Consider the following 26,239-nt stretch of genomic DNA (forward strand, 5'->3'; position numbering starts at 1 on the left):
ATGTTACAAACATGGGGCCCTAGCCTCTATACAAGTTGTGTTGTGTTGTGCTTGTGTCCACAGGCCCAGGACCTTGATTAAGGCATTTAGAAAACCAAGGCAAGAGATTGGGGGTTGGGACGGGGTGGCCGTGGCAGAACCCGTAAAACAATCTGGGCCTCTGGGGTGACTGGGTCCTCTATAATTCGTCATGTCTCCAATTTCTTGAGAATTGGAGCCTCCCAAGTCCCAATACTCCCGCAATGACCACAAGTTTTTTACTGTAAACTGTACGTAGGAAATGGTAATAACCCTACAACCAACATTAGTGGCTGGTCTGCCATCTATCATAAAAGAGATACCGTCCCAACCAGTTGGAAATTAACAAGACACTGTCAATGATATACAGAGGACACACGGGGCACATGCCACACTCAGCGCTGCATTCAGTCCAATGGGGGACCGACCGACTAGATCCAATTGCACCTGCAGGCTGCAGGTGAGCAACGGCAGGACTCAGGAGCTTCAATTTTACAGCTTACAGCAGATGATGACTTCAACCCAAAGCAATACAAGATAGATTTCTGATTTCATTACTCACCCATATCGCACTATGGCTTGCTGGTCTCAACTCTCAACTCTCAACTCTCAAAACTCAAAGGCTAGGTCGGCCCAAAAAGCCTTGGCAACATCATTATCAACTCAAAACAGGATAGCGTAGCACTAGCACGACCATCTTCCGAGTTCTGATCCCCCGACGTGGCCAAAGCCAATATGCCATCATTTCATGTTGACACAATGACACGAGTTTCGCTAACCTACACCCCAACAAGAGGCTCACCACTCACCCCACTTCGGCCTGGCTTCAGAGAGACTGAGGTATCGATACAAATGCCTATATTTAGTTTTTTGGGTGTTTATTGAAAAAATGTTACCACATCAGTATCATATATAGGTATTGGCGTTTATTTATTTATTTTTGTTGAAAATATGTAATATATATTTATAAACTGAAAGTTACATGAGGAGATAAGTATGAGTTGAAATGTAATTTAAATTGACCCTTACATGATAAGTAAGCAAATGTGTGGGTCAATTGATTATACTGCTTATGTACATGTTCAAAAGTGATAGAATTAAAAGTAGATGTTAAATGTTTAAGTTGGCTTATGTGTAGCTGATCAACCAATGACTTGATGTGCCAAACTTAGCCATATTTACCAAAGATTCATTATCAGAAAAGACCTTCATATGAGAAATGCCAAACACCTGGGCATCCTGTAAACCAACTAAGAGTGCTCTAACTTCAGCGTTGTGGCTGTTGATAGCCCAGCATGGTGTTCCTCTTGCGAAAACCAGGTAGTGATTGGAGTGGCTGATGTAGAACCCACATCCTGCATAGCCAAGATAATAATCAAAAGAGCCATTTACAAAAAGTGTATATGTATCCATGCCACTGAGAGCTCGGTTAGTTGTGTCAAGAAAGGTCTGTGCTGATGTTTCCTCGTACTGAAACTGGGACACAAGGCTGGCTTTTTGTTTTGGATCTGAATCCACCAATTCAAATAATTTTTTATTCCTAGCTTTCTAGATCTGATAGCTTAGGATGCTGAAGTGGGCTAAGCTATTTACAGCTTGCTGCTTACTGAAGTGAATAGTTAATTCACGGAATCACTCCTTAATGACCTGACGTATGGGTTTCATGGTCAAGGATTATGGATTTAACCTGATTTGAGCTTCGCACCAAACTGCCCTAGCGAAAGGGCATTGAAAGAAGAGGTGATGGGATGTCTCTACCTGGGACTTACAGAGAACACATAATTGGTCGCCTTCCCGCAACCAAGCATGATATTTATTTTTAGTTGGGATGCCTTCCCACACTAGCTTCCATAAGAATAGTTGGAATCTATATGAAATTTCGAGTTTCCATATTAGTTTCCACTCAAAAAAGGTTGTAGATGTGGAACCCTCTTCTAATACGAATAGTCTGTAACCTGATTTCACCGAGTAAGTCCCCAAGGAGTTGCCTTTCTAGATCATATTGTCATTTGAGGAGCTAAGCTCTAAAGTGATGTTTGTATGAATAAAGGCTTTATTCGACTTCCCCCACCAGAATGATCTTATGATTTTTTCGAACTTCACCGAAGCTGATTGAGGGATTAGTTCTGTGGACATGGTGTACACTGGTATAGCCTGTAGTACTGAATGAACTAGAGTAGTTCTTCCAGCTTGAGAGAGAAGTTGTGAGATCCAAGATGAGGCTCTTGAGGAAATCTTCTCTATGATATCCTTGTGTGAGGAGCATTGGTTTGAATCAATGTGAGTACCAAAATACTTAGAGCCAATCATAGATCGGGATATGTGAAGCATGTGGGAGAGAATTCTTCTGTGATATCTGGGGACATTTCGGCTGAAGAATAGGCTTGATTTGGAATAATTTATTTTTTTGGCCTGACATTTCTTTAAATTCTTGCAGAACTAAAACCAAAGATCTTGCTTCCCTGGCTTCTGCTTTGCAAAAGATGATATAGTCATCAGCAAAGAGAAGGTGAGTGATAGGAGAACCAGAACAACTTAATTTTATTCCTTTAAGCTGACCCAAGGACACTGCTTTGCTTAGTAGCTGAGTGAGATCCTCCATCCCTAGTATGAACAAATATGGAGAGATTGGATCACCTTGTCTTAGTCCTCTTTTCAGAGAGAAATGGCCATGAGATTCACCTGCTATTCTTATAGAGAAGGAGGCTGTGGATATACATTGATGAATTAAATTGCACTATTTATTTGGAAACCCCATCTTACCAAGCAGATGAAATAAGAAAGACCAGCCCATACGATCAAAAGCTTTTGACATGTCTAATTTAATAGCCATGTATTTCTTACCTTTGGACTGAGATTTCATTTTTTGCAAAATCTCCTTCACTAACAAGACATTGTCTGTAATTTGTCTCCCTTTCAGGAAAACCGATTGATTGGGTGAGACTAAGTCTTGCAGAATCGGTTGTAGACGTTGCACCATCCATTTTGTGATAATCCTGTAGAGAACATTACATAAGTTGATTGGCTTGAAGTTGGAGACATCAACTGCCTTGTTGTTCTTAAGAACAAAGACAACATTTGTGTTGTTTATTGCTTTAGGCAAAAATTCAGTGTTAAAAAACCTTAGAACCATGGAATAAATGTCTTGGCCAATTATATTCCATAAATACTAGAAGAAGAAAGGGGTAAATCCATTGGGACTTGGGGCCTTATGAGGGTTAAATTTTTGAACCACTAATGTAATTTCCTCAAAGGTAGGGGGAATTAAAAGTGAGTCCAGTTGTTGTGGGGATAGAGTGGGGAGATTCAGATCATTAAGTTGATCTGGGTTAAAGTCTTCGGGAAGGCCTCCCACTTGTAGAAGTGCTTCTTTGAAGGCGCTGATTATAGAGTCCTTATTGGAAGACGAGGAGTTGTCTGAACATTTTAGCCAATCAATGGTATTCTTGGAGTTCTTGAAATTAGCCATGTGGTGAAAGTATTTGGTGTTTATGTCACCTTCTCTAAGCCATAGTTCCCTTGATTTCACTCTCCACAACTGCTCTTCTTTGGCCAACCAGTAGTTGTATTGGCTTTTAAGAGAGTGTAGTTGTTGTTGTTCTTCCCTTGACAGAGCCCTCATTTGTAAATTTGATATTTTCTTAGAAATCCCTCGGATGTGATTTTGTATTTGCCGAAATTGGGTTTTATTCCAGAGTTTGAGCGCATTTTTGCAGGATTTTAGTTTGCTAACAATTTGGTGACCTAGTGTACCATGCATGGGCTGATTCCACAGGTCAATAATTAATTCTTTGCAACCAGGGTGGCCAACCCAGAATGGCATGAAATGAAAATGGGGTTTCTTGTGAGGGGGAACTGGGCAAGTATCCACAAATAAAGGGCCGTGATCAGAGTTGATAATAGGGTAGTGGCGAAGGATGGTGTTGTGGAATAACTAACACCAAGTAGGGGTAGCTAGGGCACGGTCAAGTCTTTCTAGCACTTTAGAAGCACCCTTTTGATCATTGGTCCAAGTAAATTGCGGCCCCACCGGATTAAAGTCAATTAAATTAAAAAATTGTATGAAGTTTTGGAGTTGCTTGGATAGGTGAGGGGGTTTGCCCCTAAAGGACTTGTGGTCCTTTGATTTATAGATGTCATTTAAATCCCCCATAATGATCCATGGTGATTGAGAGGGAGCCTACAGATGACAAATGTCTTCCCATAGTTTGCCCCGAAAACTCCTATTGGAATGACCATAAAAGAAAAGGATATGCCAGGGAGGTTGACAAGGGTAATTTAGAATGTGTAAGTGGATGAGGTGGGTGGATTTATATTCAACATTGGCTTGAATCAAGTTTGCCAAACGAGAACTCTTCTCTGAGATGAGCTTAGTTTCCGAGAGGAATAAGATGTCTGTTTTTTTTTTTTTTGACGAATTTTATGAGCTCCCTGACTTTTTTGACATCATTGGCTCCTCTTATGTTCCATGCAATGATTTTCATGGTGACACTAGTGGGTTAGGAAACTAAGAGACCAAAATTTAATGAATAAACGTACCTGTAGATGTGGACACGAAGATGACAATTGAGAGAGGATGCTAGAAGAATTAGCCGGTATCAAAGATGATTGGTCAGATCTGAACCTGTCATGAAGTCCATAGAACCTAAACCTCCAGTTTTAGTGAAATAGTGGACAATGATGGCCGATTTCCGACTGGTCAGATTTGAAGAGTCTTGCCTGGGTGCATGCATGGTACGTGTCAAGGCGGGGGCAAGTAGTTGCGTGTCGATTGCATGCGAGAGACGTGGAGGATTTGTCTGATGTAGGGCGCATGCATGAACCTTCCGTGGCTCTTCACCAAAATTCTCGACATGCAAGGCCAAGCACGATTCCATAGGCACTGGTGAAGAATGATGATAATCCGTACCACTGGGGTTGTTGTCGGCAATGTTTGTGATTGCCGGCAACGAAGGATGACCGGAGATGAGAGCGAGTAAGTCACTTTTTTTATCTAAACACCATTGCTTGTGGCCACCGGAGCCATCCTCAGAGTCTTCATCAGAACCAAATTCACTATGTCTCGTCTTACAAGACCCCAATGGTCTAGCTGTAGAAGAATAAACGATAGGTTTAATGGCCTTTTTGGTCTAAAATTTGCACAGAGCCATTCTCCCGGAAAGTCTATGGTACGCCCTTCCAAATAGCTCTTATAATCCGATATGGAAGGATCCAATCTTTTGCAGTTATGCCAAATATGACCAATGAGGCCACAATTTGCACAAGTGCGAGGCGGTTGTTCATAACAGAATCTTAACCAAATAGGTTTACCCTTGTAGAAGATGAAGCGACCTGGTAGAAGGGAATGTTTGCTATCTATTAAGATTTTCTTACGAACAAAGATGCCTCGGAGGAGATGGCCAGTAGGAACACGTTCCTGATTTAGGATGACTGAACCTGCGGCGCTTGCAAGAAAACAAACTCTGCTATCCTCTACTGAACCTCTTGGTAACATATGAATCTGAAGCCACACTCTTTGGGTCCAAACCTTTTTGACTACTCCTATATGGGAATCCGACCATTCTTCCAACAATATCCAGCTGGAACGATAGAACTAGGGGCCTTCCTCAAGAGCAGTGGTTCGATCTCTCTGGTCTGAGAATGAGAACTCTAGGTTTCCTTCATCAAGAAAGCTCACCGACACTGGACCCGAGGATCTCCATTGTTGTTGGACATGAGCAGCCAAGATTTCTTCCTTTATCTGCCGGTGTAGGAATATTCTACCTTTTAAGATTAGTGCAACAACTTGCTCTGCTTCTTCAATGGGGTCAGAGGATGGTGGTTGGTCATCAATGCGTACATTTACTGCATGTGAAAAAAGGGACTATGTCTTTTGAGGCTTGCACAGTAGATGGTTCGGCAATAACTTTATTTCCTTTGGATGCTAGCTTCTGCATGGCTGAGATCCATGTAGAAGGCTGCCACTATGCCTGGGTAGATGCATTGTGCTAGGACCTGGAATCCAAGGCAGAAACTAGTAGAGTAAGAAAACGGGTGATTGACTCAATAAGGAGACAAATACAGGCACACCAAAGTTAGTCTTTTGATGCTAGGACAGGGAATAAGGAATCTCAGGGGAACTTAGTGAAAAATAGAGGAAAACGACAGCTATTAGAGAGGTAACTGATGTCGCAGTGATAGTGAGAAGGTTCGACAAGCAGCACGATGCAAAACTTACCTGGGAACTTGGGAATCTAGATAAAAACTAGGTGGTCGGAGAACTTTATGGAAAACGTTTGAATGGAGATCAAGAGAAAGCTGTTGAATAGAACTTACAAAGCCATTCTCAAGCTAGAAGTAATAGATGCGAGGTCGAGTAGAAGTAACAGACACGAGGTCGGAATCTATTGGTCCTTGGCTTTGTGCTCCAGTTATATAGGTATTGGCGTTTATTGTGCTTAAACCCATTATTTAGTTTGAATATGTGTTTGGCATTGATGCTGTTGCAGGCTGTGTTTGGAAACAATGCAAATGGAGTGTAAATCCCAATTCAAGGTAAATTTGCACTCTGGTTCATTTTTGCCTATATTTGGCAACATTACATTTATGCATTTACAAATGACAAATCAATGCATATTTACCTTGATAATAAGATGTAAACGTACATCAATAAAAAATAAATAAATTTGCATTCAAATGGGCTTTTGATAAAAAAAAGCATATGCTTTATTGGAATTCATGCTTGCATCCATTACAGCTAAAAGTCTGTTTGGTAAGAAGTTAAAATTGTTAGTGCAAAACTAATCCAATTTTGCAATTTATATGAAACGTTTTACATTCTACATATTTACATTCACACTTATTTGCATTGTTTCCAAACACAACCTTAAGAGATGTTTTATGAGAAAACTACTGTAGGGGTGAGGGTCTGTTGCAGTGCTTTTTAAAAAGAGACTCCTTTCTTTTGGCATTGATGTTGCCACATAGGAATTTTTGTTGGGGAAACAACACTGGTTTTGTTTGGTGACAGTGCTTTATAACCATTTTCAGCATTGGTCTATATTATCCAACGCCCAAGGTGATGCCACATTGGTGTCATGCCATTGCACCATTGGCAGCAATAGGCTGTTTTTTGAGAAAACCTTGAATTTGGCATTTCTTTAGACCACACTTTCCCGAAAAAAAAAAACAAAACCAAACAAGAGGCTGTTTTTTGGAACACCACTTTTCCTGATGTGGCATCGTTTTCTGGGGTAGCGGCATTGATGCTAAACATTGCCTCAAAGAAACACACACAAAAAAAAAAAAAAAAAACAGAAGTGCTTTAATATATATGCACGAGGCATTGGAGAAACTTCAAAGGGCAAATTTCTTAAATTATCCCTACTATTTACCTAATTGAATAATTCTACCCTTACTGTTTAATTATTATTTTAAACCACCTTAATGTTTTTTACAATTGACTAACTCTACTCTTATTATTAGGGTTTATTAATGTTCTGAAGAAATCTGTACATATGTGATACCACGTAACATATATATTTTTTAAAACCCGATATTACCCTCTGGCCCTCTTATGTAAATCGGGTAAGAATCACTGTCACTATTTGCCAAAACCCTATTTAATGGGGCATCAACGACTGCCCTATTTCAATTTTCTTTTCCCACTGGAGCAGCTACCATCCATTGCAATTTATGATGGTGCATCAAAAGGGTCGATCCCCTATTTTACGAAGCATCAACGGCTGCCCTTGTTTCAGTTTTCTTCTCCCATCGGCGCACCACCCACTGCAATTTACCTGGTGTATCAAACTCGACCATTCACATGCCACTTCCCAAATACCTCGCACCTCTCCACCTGTTCCCAACCTACATATGTCACTGTGCAGAATCCTTAGAGTTGCACATGGCCGATCACCATAATTTAGAATTCAAAATTAAGCCATTTAAGAGTGCATGTGCAAATAGGGGCACAAATGGATCGGCTGATCCGATATTTCATCCTATTTGGTCAAATTCAGATCACTCCTATTTCATTCGAGAAGATCACTTATATATATGTTATTTATTTATTTATATTGTATTTTTATAAATTTGTTATATATTTATTTTTTTATAAAAACATGTATATATAATGAAAATAATTAAAAAATATTTGTATTTTTTGTTTTTTCTTTATTTAAATTGGTATATTTTATTATTCTTTTAATAATTTATTATTTAAAAAAGTAAGTTGAATTAGACCATATCCGAAAATTCAACTTAACGATAGGATTCAAATTCAAATCGAGGCCTCTCAGATCTGATCGAATCTTCGAATCAGATTAGATTCAACATGAATAATGTCAGATCAGATTCAGATATACCCTGATTTGAATCCGATCTATTCCCTTTGCATCATTATACACAAAGTCCAAGACACCTCTTTCTTTTTGTTGTTAAAAATAATTAAATCGGAAATCAGCAAGATTGAAACGTTAGAAATAGAGGCTCGGAGCTTGAAACCCATTTATCAAACTCATGCCCATTGAAAACCTCCAGACTAAAGGAACCCACCAAAACCCAAATGAGGACCCAATTTCTTACAAAAACCCATCGCCCCAATTTAAAAGAAGAAGAAACAATAATCAGAAATCAAATCCATCGGAACCAATCGCAGTAACACCAAATTGAATTGCAACCATGGATAAAGAATCTCACCCGTAGCCATGGTCGGCGTAATACGGAAGATTGGAGAGAAGGGTCTTGTCGATATCTAAAAACCAGACATCCTTCCCATCCCCAATCAACTGGACACTTCTCGCATCAGCAATTGCCTCCTTCGTGACCCTTTCAAGATCAACAAAGTAATCCCCGCCCTTAACGTAGTCCTTCACATAACCTCGACAATCTAAGGCTGCACTTGAAAACGATGCAAATGGAGTGTAAATCTTAGTTCAGGGTAAATTTGCACTCTAGTTCATTTTTATTTGTATTTGGCAACATTACATTCATGCATTGATAAATGATAGATCAATGCATATTTACATTGATAATAAGATATAAAAGTACAATAATGAAAAAAGTAAATTTGCATTCAAGTGGGTTTTTGATAAAAAAACATATGCTTTATTGAAATTCATATTTGCATTCATTAGAACTAAAAATCTGTTTGATAAGATGATAAATTTATCAGAGCAAAACTAACCTAACTTTACAGTTCATATAAACCTTTTTATATTCTACATATTTACATTCACACTTATTTGCATTGTTTCCAAATATAGCTCAAGAGTATTGTCTTTTATAGGTTTAAGTTGTTAGTTTCAGCAGCAAACCTCCAGCTCTTACATTGTAACAGCTAAAAGTCTGATTGAATTTCTCTTTAGCAGAGACAATTGAACAGAGACCTAAGAGGAAAGTTGCTTATTCTGGCCCTATGGTTTTTGCAATCTGGTGTGAGATGTGGCTCGGAACTTATTTTTTGCCTTGACATCAGGTTTGGCAACTTTAATGAGTGAAGAAACAGTAATGCTACTTATTCAGAAAAAAGATAGAAAGAAATAACAATGCTAATATTAACTCGATTAAAGGCCTTCCACTCCCTGGATGACATTCAAATATTTCATCTAATCTTCTAATAAATTTGCATGTGTGAAGGCTGGGAATGGAGGCTCCAACCCGCCTCCATCACTCTCATTTTGACTGCTCTAGCTGTAACTTTCAAATCGAAGGGAGATCGGAGGGTTATTCCCCACAAGATTTAATTGAAGGGTAAAATTGATATTTTATCATTTTCATCAAAATTTACCGATAATAACATTGGTTAAAAACAGGGGTGATTTAAGACAATAATTAAATAATAAAGATAAAATTAATCAATTAACTAAACAGTAGGAATAACTTAAAAAATCTGTCCAATTTCAAATTCTTGTTTTTTTTTTCTGTATTTATTGAAACAAAATGCTTATATGATGCATTTTAAACTGAAGAGAAAAATTACTTTATAAAATATTACTTATACGCAACGGAAATATTTTTCAAATAAACTTTTAAATGATAAACACTGTCAATAAACAACCACGAAAGTCGAAACCAAATATATACATTGTCTTAATGATGAAACATTGTAACTGTTCTAAAAACTTAATCCCATGGGCATCATTGAACTGGCCCCCCTCTTCGTCCTGGCTCGTATTTTTGCCCACATATCTTCTCTTTCTCCCTCTCTCTCTAAACAAACATTATTAGCTTCAGCTGTCTCCTTGGCCAACTCACAACCAGTGAGGCTCCAGCTCACACCACCATCGTCCTCCCAAAGGGGTTCTTATTTGCCGGTCAACTTTAACCCTCTCCATTTGACAAAATACTAGAATGCCCCCTTTTGCTATACAGCTGGCCACGTTGTGATCCACTAAATACATGAGAGAGAAGACAGACAAACTCGAGACTCCACCCCTCACGTGACCTTTGTTCACTCGACTCATCACCCCACCCCAGCCCCAAGTGCCCTGCAGTGTAGATAAGAGAGAACCATATCTGCGATCTGCCTCCCGCCTTTTTATTTTATCCGTCTCTCTCACTCGGTTTCCTGTCAAGCACTGTTTTGAAAACCGGATTGAACCGGAAAAATCGAGAATTGGTCACTTGATCGATTTCGTTTTCTTCTAAAATCGTTTTTTTTTCTCAAAATCATTGATTTTGGTTAACAAATCGCTGAATCGGACGATTAATCATTCGAACAGTTTTGACCATTTTCTAATTTTTTAATTTATTTATTAGAATGGGTCAAACGGTCGGACCGTTTGAACCGGTAACCGAACCCCTGACCGATTCGATCATCGGTTCGTTTTTAAAAACCATGCTGTCAAGCATCAGGACCAAGCGGCCAGTCAACGCTCTAAAATTGACTAATCTCCCCCTTCACGAAAACAAAATACCCACCGATACTATAATATCATACAACATCTCCAATCTATAATATGACATCAGCCGTTGGATCTTACTTACTTACAAGGAGGATGGCCAATAGTCAATAGTAGTTCTTGGTCCAATCGAGCCTGAGATTTTGATCTTCTTCGAACAAATAGGAAAAATAAAATCCTAGATGGAATGGGAATATTGGATGGCCCGCGCCCATTGAACCGTCGCCAATACCACTAAACACTGGGGCCACGCGATGCCCCAGATGGAAGGTTGGGCATCGAGCCCGTTTTGGTCGGTTGGATTACGTAGGCCCCTTCCTGTATTTTATGAGGTTCCACTGTCGTTTTGACCACTCCGTCCAAACAGAAGAAGAGATTGAGAGAATCTCAAGTTCCCAAATTTCGTAAGCTGTTACTGTCCCTATGACGATCACATATTCCGTGTTATCTCTACCGTTGAACTCTACTTGAGATTAGTCCTCTCCGGATCTTAAGCTAATCCAACGATTTTAATTTCACTAGATGAGGACAAGTCCATCGCCCGAGCGAAATTTTTAATCACCCAAAGATCGGCCTTATCGTTTTCTGGGACTACGTTATTTGGCCTTTTGGAAGTGAGACTGGCTCTGGCTGCACGTCTGGTACGATAAATCCGTTATCGTTGCACCGCATTAACAGTACGGGTTTAGCTGTCGTTCGAAACCGAGATCGGCTTCTATCAGGGCAAAGTTGTGTACACACCGTTTTTACCCTTGCATTGTAAATATCTTCTAGTAAAGGATAGAGATATTCTTAATGCAAGGCAGTAAAGGGTGCTCGAACGGGTATTGCCCTGACTGAAGCCGAATTCTTTAAAACCACTCTTATTATTAATCTTACAAGTTTCCCAATAAATACAAGTTAAATTACAAATTGCTACCCTGTATTTCAGGTAGAGACAATTATCCCCTGAATTTTCAATTGTAATGAAAATCCCCCCAAAACTTTCAGATTTCGACCAAGAACATCTTTTATTAGCATTTCATTTAACTTTGAAAAAGATTTCTTTAATTAGCTCATAACAGAGCATTAGATTTCAGTTTAACATTTGTTTTTTCGATTTTCATTTATTATTGATTTAGTTGATATTTACATATTGTAATTGTTGTAATTTAAGGTTTTTATAGAAGCTTTTTGGCTTTTTTTTCTCCTTATCGGATGAGCTGGAGACAAAATCATACACATCGGGCTGAACTACCTATCATAGTTGAACACATCAGTACTCACTGTGGGCCCCATCTAGGATTCAGTTATACTGAGCACTGGTGTGTTCAACCGTGATAGGTAGTTCAGCCGGGTGTATATGTTTTTGTCTCCAGCTAATCCGCTCCCTTTTTTAATATTCAAGGGGTTCAACTTGGGCGGACTCAACTTGATTCCTAATGGATCCATTACATATTTGATCCTTAGGTTGGGCTTGGTTTTTTTGGTACTAGGACTAGGCTTAGGTTGAGAAGATTAGGTTCAATCTCGAGTTCAATCTAGGCTTGGGCTTTAGGCACAAACCTTAGAGTTCAGTCTAGACTTGGGTTAATCATAAAAATGGCCCAACCCACCCGATTTGCATCCCTAATTTTTATTTTATAAAAATTTATTGGGTATTTTGATAAACTAAGGGTTCGTTTGGTTTGCAGTTGGAACTAAAATTCTTTTGATTTATACATAAATGAAAATGAAAATTAGAATCACTAAGAATGGGGTTTCATTCCCAAAAAAGGGGCAAGGAATGACCATTGCTTCAAACAGGGGAATGCCATTCCATTAGGAATGAAAATGAGATTCCAATTTTTCTCAACCAAGCAGTTGGAATTGGAATACCCCATTCCGATTCAAATTCCAAACCCTTATTCCTGCAAATCAAATGGGGCCTAATTTCTTATATCGCTTAATTAATTTATGGTCTATTTTGTTCGCAGTTGAAATCAAAATCAGAATTGGAATCAAAATCCTCCAAGATCGGAACTGAAATGTTCCATTCTCAGTCTGTTTGGCTTAGAAAAAAATGGGAATAGAAATTAGAAAACAACAAGAATGCCCCAAAAAGAGAAAGGGAATTTCCTTATATAAAAAAAATGCTAAGATGAGATGAAATTCCGATTCCATCCAACCAAACAACTGGAATCAAAATAGCACGTTTCGATTCCAGTTCCAGACCCCTATTCCCACAAACTAAAACGGGGCCTTGAAGGAAAGGGTCTTTATCAGAATTTGAAAGTTTAAGCTAGGTGGTAATTGTCACTATCACAAAGTAGAGAATAGTAATCTGTAATTTAGTTAAAAAAATTAATTTTACCTGAATAATCACAAAGTGACTCTTGGACTTCATAATCATCGTAACCCATTAGTAAATAAATAAATAGACAACTTTTTAAGCGGGATGTAATAATTCTTAAGAGGTTATTAATTAATTTAATATTGTTAAAACATGCGTCCTAAATGGCAGTGCACGCCGAGTTCGATGTATGAGTCCCAGAGACTCCAGACACAACCCTGTTCGTCAATTAAATATATCAGTGAATCTCAACCGTCAACTTGGTCCATCTTGTGTTGATCTCGCTTCTGTTTACAGAGCCGAAGAAAAGGAGTTAAAAAGGACTCAAGACCACGTTGATGGCCGTGGGGAGTCTATCTGTCTGCCTGTCTGTCTCTATGTTTTTTTCCTCCTCTTTTTTATTTCCATTCCGAGCTGTAAGACCTTTCGCTGCCAGACCCAGACCCCCCCTCTCCTCTCTCCTTATATTCCTTGGTTGTCCAAGCCCAACGGATCCCGCTTACGTCTTCTCTGCTTCTCTGTAATCTGCACTTGAGGCTTGCTTTCAGTTCTAGATGTTTAATTAAAGCTAAAGCTGCTTCTTTCCCAGAACGAAATGGAGCTGAGTTGAAAGCTTAGTACTTCAGTTCTAGTTTAGTTGGTAACCGTGATCGAAGCTCAGGTGATACCGGATACGTATCGGCAGGCATGACGATGAGTAACAATATCGGTCAGTTCGGCGACACGACGCTTACTAAAGTGTTTGTCGGGGGGCTAGCATGGGAGACGCAGAAGGAGGTCATGAGAGAGCACTTTGAGAAGTACGGCGAGATCTTGGAGGCTGTCATCATTTCCGATAAGGTCACCGGGAAATCCAAGGGCTACGGATTCGTAAGTGAATTGGATCTTTCGGTTTGGCGTCTGATACCGCACGCCGATGCTGCCGGAGCTAATCTACGCTGGGGATGTTTTTTTTTTTTTTGTATGTAGGTGACGTTCAAGGATGCTGAAGCGGCGAAGAAGGCTTGTGAGGACGCGACGCCGGTGATCAATGGCCGCCGAGCTAACTGTAACCTGGCTTCCCTCGGGGCGCGTCGCCCGAGGTCATCGCCGTCGTCGTCAACACCTCAACAAGGTACTTTGTCTCTCTCTCTCTCTCTCTCTCTTTCTCTCTCTCTCTAGTCTGTATTGTTATCGTTTCTGTTACGGAAGTGCCAACCGAACACACAGTGGCAATTTTCGTAAAATTTGGCTTTTTTAATCAAGGTTTTGATTATGAAGGATCTAACGTCGGGCCGAGATCCACGTCATCTGCACCACCGAATCCGGTCCGATGGTACTACCCGACGCCGACGGCAACCCCAGCTTCGCCTTACCATCATCATCATCATGCGGTTCCATTCTACGGGTATGGCCTTTCTCTTTCACGGTCCGATCAAGCCTCTGATGTCTGATTTACAATTAGAAAGATAAGCTCGCTTACATTGAATAAAACCCCCTCAGGTACTCTCCGACCTACATCGCCACTGATTACGGCTACAACCCTGTAAGTAGTTTATTCCTTCATGATACATAAGTTGTGAATAAAACCCCAACCCGTTCCAACAGCCATTATAGCCTTGCATTGGGAATATCTCCCATGAGGAGATGTTCCCGATGCAAGGCTGTAAAAGCCGATCTTTTATCATTTCCCCAATCAACAACAACGCAACATACGCAACATCTAGCCCTTCATCTTCATCAGTGATCCTGTTTTTCCGGCAGCTTGGCGGGATCCAGATCGTCTTTTAGGCGACGATCCAGGGGCCAACGCATCTCAGCCGGATGATGAATATCCGTTGGAGTGGGGGTCTTTGATTGATTGTGAGCGTTTGGGTGATGTACAGAAGTTAGGATACAACGGTGGGTCCTACGTGAATGGGCACTACACGCAGGTGTACCCGGGGCAAGGCATGGTGAACGCCAACAGTATGATGCCAATGTATACATTCTATCATTTCCATCAACCGCAGACGATGGGAGTCCCTGCTCACATGTTCCCACCAACAACAGCGGGACCCATGACCAACGTCCCAACTATCATCTCGAAGCCGACTGTAATGGCCCCTAACTCAGGTAATCATCTTTCTTTCTTTTTTCATATAAAATAGAAGAGAGAGAAAGGAATCTGGATGGAGATCATCCATCTCAAGCTCACTGTGACAGTGGGCCGCCCCCATGTAAGTAGCTGTAGAAAATCTAGCAGATGGATTGACCTGATCCAATAAATGGACCACATAGCACGATTCAATGTTTCCAGAAACGGGATGGAGATCATCCACTCGGACTATCTGGCTGTCCATTTATGCATCAGAGGGTTGTTACTTCTATCACTTGTTGAGGAATTTTGATGTTAAGTTTTGTTTGGCTCCGTGAGTATTTTCAATCTCATTAACTGATACCTACAAACAGTTTGTTTGGCTGTGGAATAGGTGGTCGGACGCAGGCGGAATGTTTGGAGGAGGAGGAGGACAAGAGTTCTTAAGAGTTAAGGCCACTGTTCAAGAATCAAGACCAACTATATTATTATCTGATCTGTGATTCTTCTATTTATTTATTTTTCCTCTTCCTTCTTATTTTAGTTCTTAATTAGGCTTCCGTAAGATTCATTCATTCTCTCTAACATGCATCTCATCTTGAAATGCTACCTTTCCTTTCCCCCACAAGAAAAAAAATGTTACAGAAGTCATGACTTTTTACCCATGTATTTTTTCGGTAAGCTTTTTAATGGCTTCATTCAGTCTGCTGCATAGGAACTTCGATTTTTTTTGCTAAATATGCATAAACACTAGTTGGAAACTTGGAATAAGAAAATGTCTCTCTCTCTAACAGAAATTTGGAAATTTGTGAAGCTCGTAAGTCCTAACTTTCCCTCAGCTGTGTCTTTTTTTTTAATTTTCGCCAAAGGGTCTCTCTTAATTTCAGTCAAACCAAATATAGTCCAAGATAAGAATAAATTTTAAAAAATTAGATTTTTCAGATGGTGTTATAGAAATAGATTTGACGTGGCCCCGTGTTATTACAGACAGAATTGTAGCCGATAGGACAGCTTAAATGTACAGGGTTCAAGAAAACGCCCGATAAACCTCATCGAATGATTGGGGAATGTTCCAACTCTAAGAGATCTCCAGCATTGATATAGGAATATCAGATGACTAGCATTTTCATGGTCTCGTTGATTTTGGTATGTATGGCTAAGAATCTCTTAGTCTTAGGTAGGCAGGGGACTGTCTGAGAGTGGCCAATCCAAAGTTTGTTTAAAAAGAAGCCATATCCACTCCAGTAGTTCACCCACGACCCGTCCCAATATAGCAGCTGGGAGTCTGGGACCAACATTCGGTACTGGCCATTCTTTTATTAATCTTTTGAGCACCATGGCTGCTTTGAAAAAAAAAAAAAAGATCACAAAAGATGTCTGCTTTGGAAATCCCTCACAAATCACAATTATGGAACTTCAATTTAAAGCCCCTGCAAAATGACCTGAACTAATGTAGGTGACAAGCTGGAAACTTGATGTCAAATGTGGTATTCATAAGGCATGAGCCTTTTTTTTTTGTTTTTTGGAAAGATGTGTGTGCTTTGGTCATATGGATTGCAGTGGACTCTATAAGTATACATGAAGCATGAGCTTATCTTTACTTATTTGGAAAAAGTGTTGCTATGTAGTCTTGTGATGTTGAGTAACAAACGATCATTGATGAATAGTTCTTTGAAATGCTTTGAACTCATACCAACCACAAGGTGATTTTTTACTGCTGAAGCAGAGAGATGAACAAGGCACCAGTTTGTCCAATTTTTTGCCAAAACACAGTCCACTACAAACTCATGTTCTACAAGTGGGTTCAAGCATCATGTCATGATTCGTGATGAAGGTTTCTATGTCTTCCTAACCAATTCTGTAATCGACTGTTTTAAGGAAAAACTAAATCTGAATCTTATGGCATGAGTCATACCATGGTATTTGCAGACAAAAGAAAGCAATAGAAAAGGAGTGGAAGAGACATGGTCCCAACTCCCGACATTTTTTTGGGTACAAAGTGGCTACCTTAACCCACATTCTGATGCTATATCTTACAATGACTGTAGGAAATGGCCCTGGTGAACATTGGCTTACACATGAACCAACCATACATATATTAGCTAATGTTGCACTCTCTGGAATTTAAGCCTTCTTCAGAAGAGGCATAACCATCTGACAATCCAAAAGTATACGTGTCTCCTTCATCTTCTTCATCGCTCTCAAGATCAAGTCTGGTGTATCTCCTTTCAATGTAAGCTAATGTCTGCCTTCTCTGCATCCTCAGTACATGCATGATGACATCAGGAGTAAGTGTAATTCGTGCACGATCTTCTCTACCCTGCCTATTAGCCTGCATTATCTGTCAGAAGATAACCAAGAATAAGGCATAAATAAAAGCAGCAGACATTTTGAGTTAACTTTCCAGTTTGAACTTAAGAAAGTACCTCTTCTGCATTGTCAGGTAATGGAATGGGACAATTAGCCAAAGGAGCCCAGACCTTGACATTTTTTTCTATCCCGCTAGTGGCAAAAATAGGACTGTGAGGATGGGGCTCAAGTTGGTTTACTACATGCCTATCACCTACCATTAACCGCAAGAGTTCACCTCCCTTCTTCTTCCAGACAAAAACATGACCACAGTCTGACCCACTCATAACATACTCATCGCTGGGTCCAAAGAAGTTGACTCCTTTAACAGTTTGTGAATTTCTATGCCCTGTATACACTTGTGGCTGCTCCAATTTTTGGATATCCTGAGCTGGAATAGACCGTGGATTAGGGCCTATGCCCATGTTCTTTTGAAATAGGTAGACAAGCTCATCATTGTAAGAGATGAGCAGCTCGCCCTTCTTTGAGTATGCCAATCCAGTGATATGAACATTTGAGCCGATCAAGTGATGAGGACAGAAGGTATTCACAGGTGTATCTGAATTACTTGATGCATCCCACTGATATTTTCTGATGTCATAAACACGTGCATATTCATCAGATCCACCAACAGCAAAGTAATTTGGGTTTTGTGGGTCAATAACAATGGAATTTAATCTTATGCTGGTGATAGGTAGCTTGTTTTCGGTGAAGGAAGAGCAACATAAAAGTTTGGTAGCAGAGTGGCTTCTTAGATCAAACTGCAAGAGCAAATTCAGGGTTCTAAAAAAATTTATTTTCAAAACAAATGGAAATAACTGAAACTTAATAATATGAACTTGACCTACATGCTGGATAAAACCATCCTCACCACAGCTGTAAAATATGTGGGGACTTCCTGGTTCGATGGCAAGCTTGTATACACGACCTTGGTGGCTCCCCAACTCTTTTGTATCAACCTGTCCATCCTCCAAGATATGGCCAAGCCTGATCTGGATTAAGAGAATTCACAATACAAACCTTTATTTATTTTTTCCTAATCTTTTTTTGTCAAGAAAAAGGGGAAAAGAGGCAAGCAAGTTGGTTAGTGGGTTTATATAGGGAGCGGCTGAGAATGGGTTTGGAGATCATTGTTAAAAGGGAGAACAACTTGGTATATTATACAACACAAGTTACACATGGAAAATGTAGACCTATGACCATTTCTTTAAAACTATATATAATCGAAACACACTTGAGTATTTAACTTGATATAGTTCCACTTGATTATATTCATTTTAGTTATAGACCAAGGCTGCAATTTGCTCTCTGGAAGACAAGACATTTCTGTTGGTCCCTTTAATCACTCTATTCTATCCCTCATTAGTCATTACAGTGCAGCCCAAAATAATTGCTGCCTCAATGCCCCCTGTTTTGCTAAACAATCAGCTAGCCCATTTGCACTCCTTCGGACCCATTTAAGTTCAGCCTCAACCTCCTTTGCAATCTTCTCCACTTCCCTAATCACATGCTTAAATGTCCATGGGGTATGGCTGCTGTTTGCTGCCCAGGAAATTACTACTTTTGAGTCCCCTTCCAACTCAACATGTCTGTATCCTAGCTGTTTGTAGTATGTCAAAAGTTCGGCCTTCAGTGAGTTTCCAGTGCCAATCGTCCCAGAATTTCTTTTATATTTTGTTTTTGATCAGCAAAAAAAAAGAACATTATTTCGTTACTTTTGTTAGGAGATGGATGAAATCAATACATTCACATGAAAAGATTGCCAACCCAACGAGAACACAAACAATTTTACAATGAAGCCCAAAACAGTTGCTGTCTTAAGACCCCCTGCTTAGGAAGGGAATTGGCCAATCCCATTTGCAGTCCTTCTCACCCACTTGAATTCAACATTTAGTTCCGAAGATAAGGCATCTCTCCTAAAAAGGGAGAGAAGTACAACAATGAAAGGAGGAAATTTAAGTGGCTGGTGTGGGAGATGGAAGTTAAGATGTGTTGGGTTAAAAGATTGGCTAATTCCCTAGCTGATGGTTTAGCTAAACAAGGGGCAGAAAGGGATTCACTGTTTTGGGCTAAGCTATAACTTTAGTGTTTTTTCCTTTTCTTTTTCCTTTTCTTAAGGTCCTTTGTTGCTCTTGGAAGATGAGTGTGTTTGTCTTCCTCTTGTAAATCTTCTATTGATGATTTAATGAAAGTGTTATTGATAAAAAAAAGGGAGAGAAGTATGGTTACAATCATTTTGTAAAATAAAGTTCTTATCCATATAGGTGTGCCAAAGTTATTTTTAGCAAGTAAGCTTTAAGGAGATGAAAACTCATTTTCTTGATAAATCCTTTCATGGACTGGAGTTTTACGTAGATCCTAACCTTACTGAAGTTCAGAAAATGCCCACAACACCATCTAGCCACAATACAAAACATCCTTTTTATGGCCATTAGCCCCTTATAAGTTATTATAAAAATTTAAACACATGGCTTACCTTTTTACAATTTTGGAGTAACCAGATTAGCCCCTTATATTTTCAAGGAATCAATTTCACCCACCACTACTGCAGTATCACCCATCCATTCCAATTTTATCCATAAGGCTCAGTTTGGAAGGAGTACAAATACAAATATGTACAGTACAAATATATACAAAATATAAGGTTTTACGCTCTACATATTTGTATTTGTACTCCTTCCAAATGGAGCCTAAGGCGCAAACCCTCCTTATCATATGGACACAAGTTATGGATATGCTATGTTAAACTCAACCTAAGTATCAAAATTAGGTGCTTCCAACATTGAGCATACATATACAAATAATCTAATAATGTAGGAAGATAAATGAAAATTTTGAAATGAACACAAGTTTTAAAAGTGCCAGCAGAATCAGCTAGTAAAGTCATTGCCTCAGTGGATGTAGTTACAAGCTCAACTCATTAAAACAACCATAATAGCAACTAACCACCTCTATGGGATTTCATTGGATTAAGAGAAGTTATTTCAGCAGAAAAAAAGCTGAAGCAACATAATATTTCTGAGGCTGCTATACCAAATTCCTAAAAATTAGCAGCAGGAATGTTAAAATATGTAAACTATTTATCATCAAAGTTCAACCAACACCACCCCAAAGTAAAATTGCAATGCAATTGATAGTCAGGTCAAGCACCAAGACATGATAAATACGAAAGTGAATTGTTCAAAATATCATATTTAAGGCTTTGAGTAAAGGAATGTATATAAGAATTCACCTGGCCATCACCGGCAGAAGTAACTATTGTCCGATCATCAGTGAATGGCATAATTCTGGTCTGGAATATATCGTCTGTATGGCCAGAGGGATATGAGAACTTTTTAGTTTTAGCTTCCCAGTTCCAAAATATAACTTTTGTGTCATCAGAACCTGACACAAGAAGGTCGCCAGTAGAGTTGAACTCTAATGCATTTACACAACCTTCATGGCCATCTAGCTTCCCATACAGATCAATCTTCTTTACAAGCACCTGTTGCAGGAAAGAAGATTACATAAGAACAATAAACCACATTTAATAACATTCGTATACTTCTTTAGCATATTGAACTTATGACCAGTCGGGAAGAAAGGGTGTTCACTTCCCTGAAGATTTGCCATTTTAAGTACGAAATATATTAATGGGTTGCTAAAAGGATTTAATTTTTACATGTTTAGTGATTAAGGCTACCCTAATGGATTTCTAAATTGAATCTTTAGTCTTCTAATATCGCAGTATGAAAAGCAAAAACCAAAATCTTCTACGCCTGCTTCATCATTAACCCTAAACAGAAATGCACGAACGAAAAACAAAAAAGGAATTTAAGATTTCCAGATTTCACAGTTATGCAGAAAAAGCGATTATCTACAATACTACAACAGATTAGGTAGTAGCGATTTTGAAAAGCAAAAGACATTAAGAAGAACCCACAATTCAGCCGAAATCCCAAACCTTAGACTTCACGTTCTCCAAACAAAAAAAAAGAAATTACACAAAAAATGAATAAATGAAGAACAATGGAAGGGGGGAAAGACAGTAAGGATCCAGACCATTGAACCACCAGTTAGTCGGGAAAAGCTTCTGGGCTGAGATAGACCTATCTGTCTCCGCCAAAGCTCGGCAAACCAACCGTGAGAATCCTTCGAAAGAAAATCCATTCATACAAAGAATTTCCTAATTTGGGAGCTCCTTAAGCGTTCTGGAACTCAACAATCAACACACATTGGTGTCGAAGGGAACTAGAGAAAATCACAACTCTCTGTCATTAGGATTTAACCGACATGAGAGACCATCAGCAGGAGGGAACAGTTAGAGAAAAATCAAAAAATAAAATAAACCAATAAAATATTGTTTCGTTGCCTCCTCCAGATTCATCAGCAGGAGGGATCAACACTGGGCGTTTGATCCTTCAATCCATCTAAGTGTTGAGAGACGATGAACATGATTTGAGTTGAGCCCCACGCCTTTTGCGAAGGATATGGGGCTATAAAGAAACTGGGTAGCCCAGTTATATGGAATCAAATGATATGATAATGGAGTTGTTTTGGAGTTTAGACTGCACTAGCTGACGTGCTTACATGCGGATGTTCGTGCCCAAATCGAGAAACGTAGAAATCAGATCACAGTTGCGTGATCACGTGCCCCATCGAACTAATCTTCTTACCTCTCCCGATGTTCATTGTTTCCATGCACACTCGCACAATGCGAATTTACATCTGCGCCTCACGTAGCGCGTCCCATGGGCGCCCCACATGCACATTTAAGCGTGTATTGAGAATATCTCCTACCAGTGCACGGTTTAGATGTACTGTGGGGCGCCCAATGTGATGTCGCGTAATGCGTGATGGGATCTGTTTGGGCGCCTCACATGCACATCCACCGTGCATTGGGAACATCTCTTGTAAATAATGACTAATAAGTACGAGAGATATTTCCGATGCATGGTAGGATGTGCGTGTGAAGCACCAGGTGTGAGGAGCTCCCTGTCGGCTGCAAGTCTCAACTCGATCATCAACTCAACTCATATTGTAGTGACGTGTCACATGAAATCAAAGCATTGAGGAGGCACTCGCACGAGACGGGGGGGGGGGGGGGGGAGGGGTGTGGTTTTTTCTGGCATCAGATTGAAATATTCTTTAAGAACCAACCATGCCAGGGGGTGTTTTTTTTTTTCAGATTTTGAAAGGGGAAAAATTGGTCAATATGATTTTAGTTCCCATTGACCAAGAATCCCAAGTTCTTTTTTCAGGTTTATATGGGGATCAGGGGAAGTTTATTTTCATGGGTATCGCTTACCTGGGTCTTAAGTGATACTCATCTCCTAGGTGGGTAAATAAATTTTCTGCCTAAGAGGAAAGTTGCCAACACTTGAATGGGATAAAAATGCCCTTTTTAATAATGGATTTTTATGGATAAAATGGTCCTTGCCTTATTTACATGAGAAACAAAAGAACATGGGTAAATACACTTAAGTTTCCCAGAAAAAACTTACCTAGGTAAATGTATTTACCCAAGTAAATAACTTACTGAAAAGCGAAGAAGACCTTAAAGTATTGTGATTTTTGGACTGCAATACCCCTCAGAAATTTTTTTTGCAGCCTTCTCTTAGTCTACTATAACCCCCCTATAAACCACATCCTGCCCATGAATTTAACATCAATCCACGGGCAGGATTTAGTCCACCCCTAGAAAATCCTAGCTCCACTTAAGCGTGGACTGAATCATAAAAACCCCTAAAGTATTTTGTCAAAAGATTCAAAACAATCCTACGGTCGAAATTCAAGGCACACTGTCTCTCTCGTGTATTTGGACAGGAGTTCTAAGCCGATAAGGGCAACTTTTGGCCCCATAGTATCAATAAAAATAATATTTTCAATATAATAGTTAGGTCAGGATAGTTTGTTTGAAAAAAAAAAAATTACAGTTAAGGGCATTATGATACGAGATGTATGCATGTATAAAATACATAGGGTATTAAACGACTCTGCTTCCTTGGACGAATGATCCATTCACACCATCAATCTAAACTTGAGCACTGAAAGCGGAATTCTTCAAATGCACGCTGAAGTCACCGGAGATATTCGATCACTCCAGATCCTCGAAGAAAAAATTATTATTTATTAATAGTATCTCGTTTACTTTGGAATAAATATAAAGCAAAAACAATAATCGATAATAAATTAAATGACCGTAACGAAGAAAATTACGATTACACAGAAAGAGAGGAGTGAGGGAGGAAAGAGTGATAACATATGTAGGTGTTAAGTTGGGGAACGAAACTCATGAAGTCATTGTATTTGAAGTACTTAGGGAGAAAATCTTAGGCAAAATTTGCAGGTTTCCAGACAACGAAGGTGGTGCAGTTGTCATTCCACGAGATTGCATCGTCCATGCTTGCATTCTCCACTAGCTGATACGTCTTTGTCAGAAATGGCATCTAAAGTTCATGCGATGAGCACAACTGAAAAGCAAAAGGGTAGTCAAGAACCCCCAACCCTAGCAATAGAATCCAGTGACCAACAACCCATAGTTCATGCGATGCTAGTGAGGCCGAGAATAACCTAACACCACGTTGCAACGCCCCTCTCTTTCCATTTACAACTTCAGAAGACGAGCTCGCATCAACTTTCTAGAGATTTTGGTATATTCCATCTAGAATAAAGAAGAGGGAAGAGGAAGGAAGAGAGAGAGAAGAAGAAGAAGAAAACTAAGGTATAGGGCAGGGCAGACGTGGTCCAGTGGAGGGATTCTAGCCGATAAGAAGGAGAACAGGTTTGCCGCCGCTGTTCGTTCTTCCAGAGGAAAAGGTAAGCAATACCCATATAAAATAAATACGAGATATCTTATACGGTGATACATGTGCTCTTAATTGATATTTTTTCAAAAAAAATTTTCTGTTTTGGTTATTATGGCGGTGTTGTGTATGGTTTCCGTTTATTTGATAAACAGTGCCATATCATCGTCAAATTATCATTTAGACAATTATGTTCATCCGTATACATTGGTATTCACAAAATTTGGTCTTGATTTATGTGCACACTAACTATTGGAGAAGATTCATTTTAACGCTTTATCAACAGTCGAGCATTTATTTATTGCTCCGCTGATATGACGCCTAATTGTATTGATATCAGGGGTTGTGCACACTAACTATTGGAGAAGATTCATTTTTTCTGTTTTGAAGACAAATGGAGTACAAATATTTATTTAATAAATGAAAGCTATACCAAATACATACTATTTTTAGAATGCCATTTGTATTGATATGAGGGGCAAAAAGTTGCCATTATCTTTTAAAATCTCATTTAGATACCTCCCATAGTTTTTTTCTTAAACCTCATTTATTAAATTAAATCCTAAATTATTTATCTAGTAAATGTGATTAATCAGAAGAGAAATGTAACTTCGAAAATACTTTACTAGTTAAATATATTTAATAGTATTCTTTTGTTTTTCATGTAAAATTATACAATGATCATTTTATTCATAAAAGTATTATTATGAAAGGGAAAATATTGTTTTATTCATGAAAGAACCATTATGAAAGGGAAAATATTGTTTTATCATATGTTAACAATTTTCATAGGACAGGAAAATGATTCATCCAAATCTCAAACGGGTATTAATGAATCGTTCTTTTCCGTAAGAGTGTGAGACCCACCGACTTACCCACTTCATTTACTGGAAAACGAACACGAACATGCCCTTCAAGATTTCTGAAACTACTTCTCGGATGAAAAGATAATAGGCAACACATGTAACTGAACAGAACAGCTCTTATTTGGTAATGGCTTAAAAACTGACTTGAAACCAAAATCGTTATGGCCACTGGTTTCTGGGTCGATAGTTCGATTTGAACAGATGGCCTGTTTTAACTGAAAAAAATAATTAAAATGAATAAGTGGTAAAATACCATCAAATGGGTCAGTGGATCGACCAGGCTAGTGGGTTATTGACCAAATCAACAGTTTTTGGCCAAGAACCGAGTTGAAGGTGAAACGGAACCAATTGCCTGGACAATTTCCAGGCCAAATGGTCTGACCATCTGGGTCAGTGGCAGTTCAAAAACACTGAGGTTGTATTTGGATGCGATGTAAATCAAGAACTGATATAAAATTATTATCGATGTAAAGCTATACTCCAATTCAGTTTTGTGTGCATTTAGATGGAGTGTAGTTTTACATCGATAACTCACTAGCTCTAAAGTTTTATATCGATAATATGTAAAACTACATCAATTTTATCGATGTAAAACTTTACACTCTTCCATCCGTCACTATTTTCAAAAAAGCAACAATTAATTTTAGTGAATCCAAACACAGCCTGAATTAAATCATTACAATTACAGAGCTTCCTTGATCATCTGAAAGATAAAGAAACTTTCGCCGAATTTCATCCCTTCTTCTTCGGAGCCTTGCCAATGGTATCCCGTCCCATTTTAGCCTCGATCTAATTTCAGTGGCCGACGACATGGCTACAGAATAAAATTGATTTTTTTTACAGAGACTAGAGACTGAATCCATCCATCCCATCCAAACTTTCCTTTAAGACCGGTAAATGAAAAGAATCAAGACTCAAGTTTTTCTTATAAATAAAAGCAAACTGAAACTGGATTAGTCATGTGGTTAGTG

The 26,239-nt window shown here is 39.1% G+C and overlaps 2 protein-coding genes across 3 annotated transcripts; one reads left to right on the plus strand and one right to left on the minus strand.

Annotated features, from left to right (window-relative positions):
• Positions 1–13,550: 13,550 nt before the first annotated feature.
• On the plus strand, positions 13,551–16,044 carry LOC104588667 (putative RNA-binding protein ARP1). 2 transcript variants are annotated; one of them, XM_010246692.2, is made up of 6 exons: positions 13,551–14,082; positions 14,182–14,326; positions 14,473–14,599; positions 14,695–14,737; positions 15,078–15,306; positions 15,643–16,044. In XM_010246692.2, the coding sequence occupies exons 1-6, from the start codon at positions 13,900–13,902 to the stop codon at positions 15,660–15,662; spliced, it is 747 nt and encodes a 248-aa protein (XP_010244994.1). In that variant the 5' UTR covers positions 13,551–13,899; the 3' UTR covers positions 15,663–16,044. The 2 variants fall into 2 exon arrangements, with proteins under 2 accessions (XP_010244994.1, XP_010244993.1); XM_010246691.2 differs by having other exon boundaries at positions 13,703–14,082; positions 15,663–16,044.
• Positions 16,045–16,984: 940 nt separating this feature from the next.
• On the minus strand, positions 16,985–22,114 carry LOC104588666 (uncharacterized). Its single transcript, XM_010246690.3, has 5 exons — positions 21,659–22,114; positions 20,850–21,101; positions 18,466–18,609; positions 17,695–18,378; positions 16,985–17,609 (listed from the first exon to the last, which is right to left on the minus strand). Exons 1-5 carry the CDS (start codon positions 21,764–21,766, stop codon positions 17,367–17,369), a joined length of 1,431 nt encoding a protein of 476 aa, XP_010244992.1. The 5' UTR covers positions 21,767–22,114; the 3' UTR covers positions 16,985–17,366.
• Positions 22,115–26,239: the final 4,125 nt, after the last annotated feature.

This window comes from Nelumbo nucifera, chromosome 2, assembly GCF_055504915.1.
Source record: "Nelumbo nucifera cultivar China Antique chromosome 2, China Antique-T2T, whole genome shotgun sequence".
Lineage (NCBI taxonomy): Eukaryota > Viridiplantae > Streptophyta > Magnoliopsida > Proteales > Nelumbonaceae > Nelumbo > Nelumbo nucifera.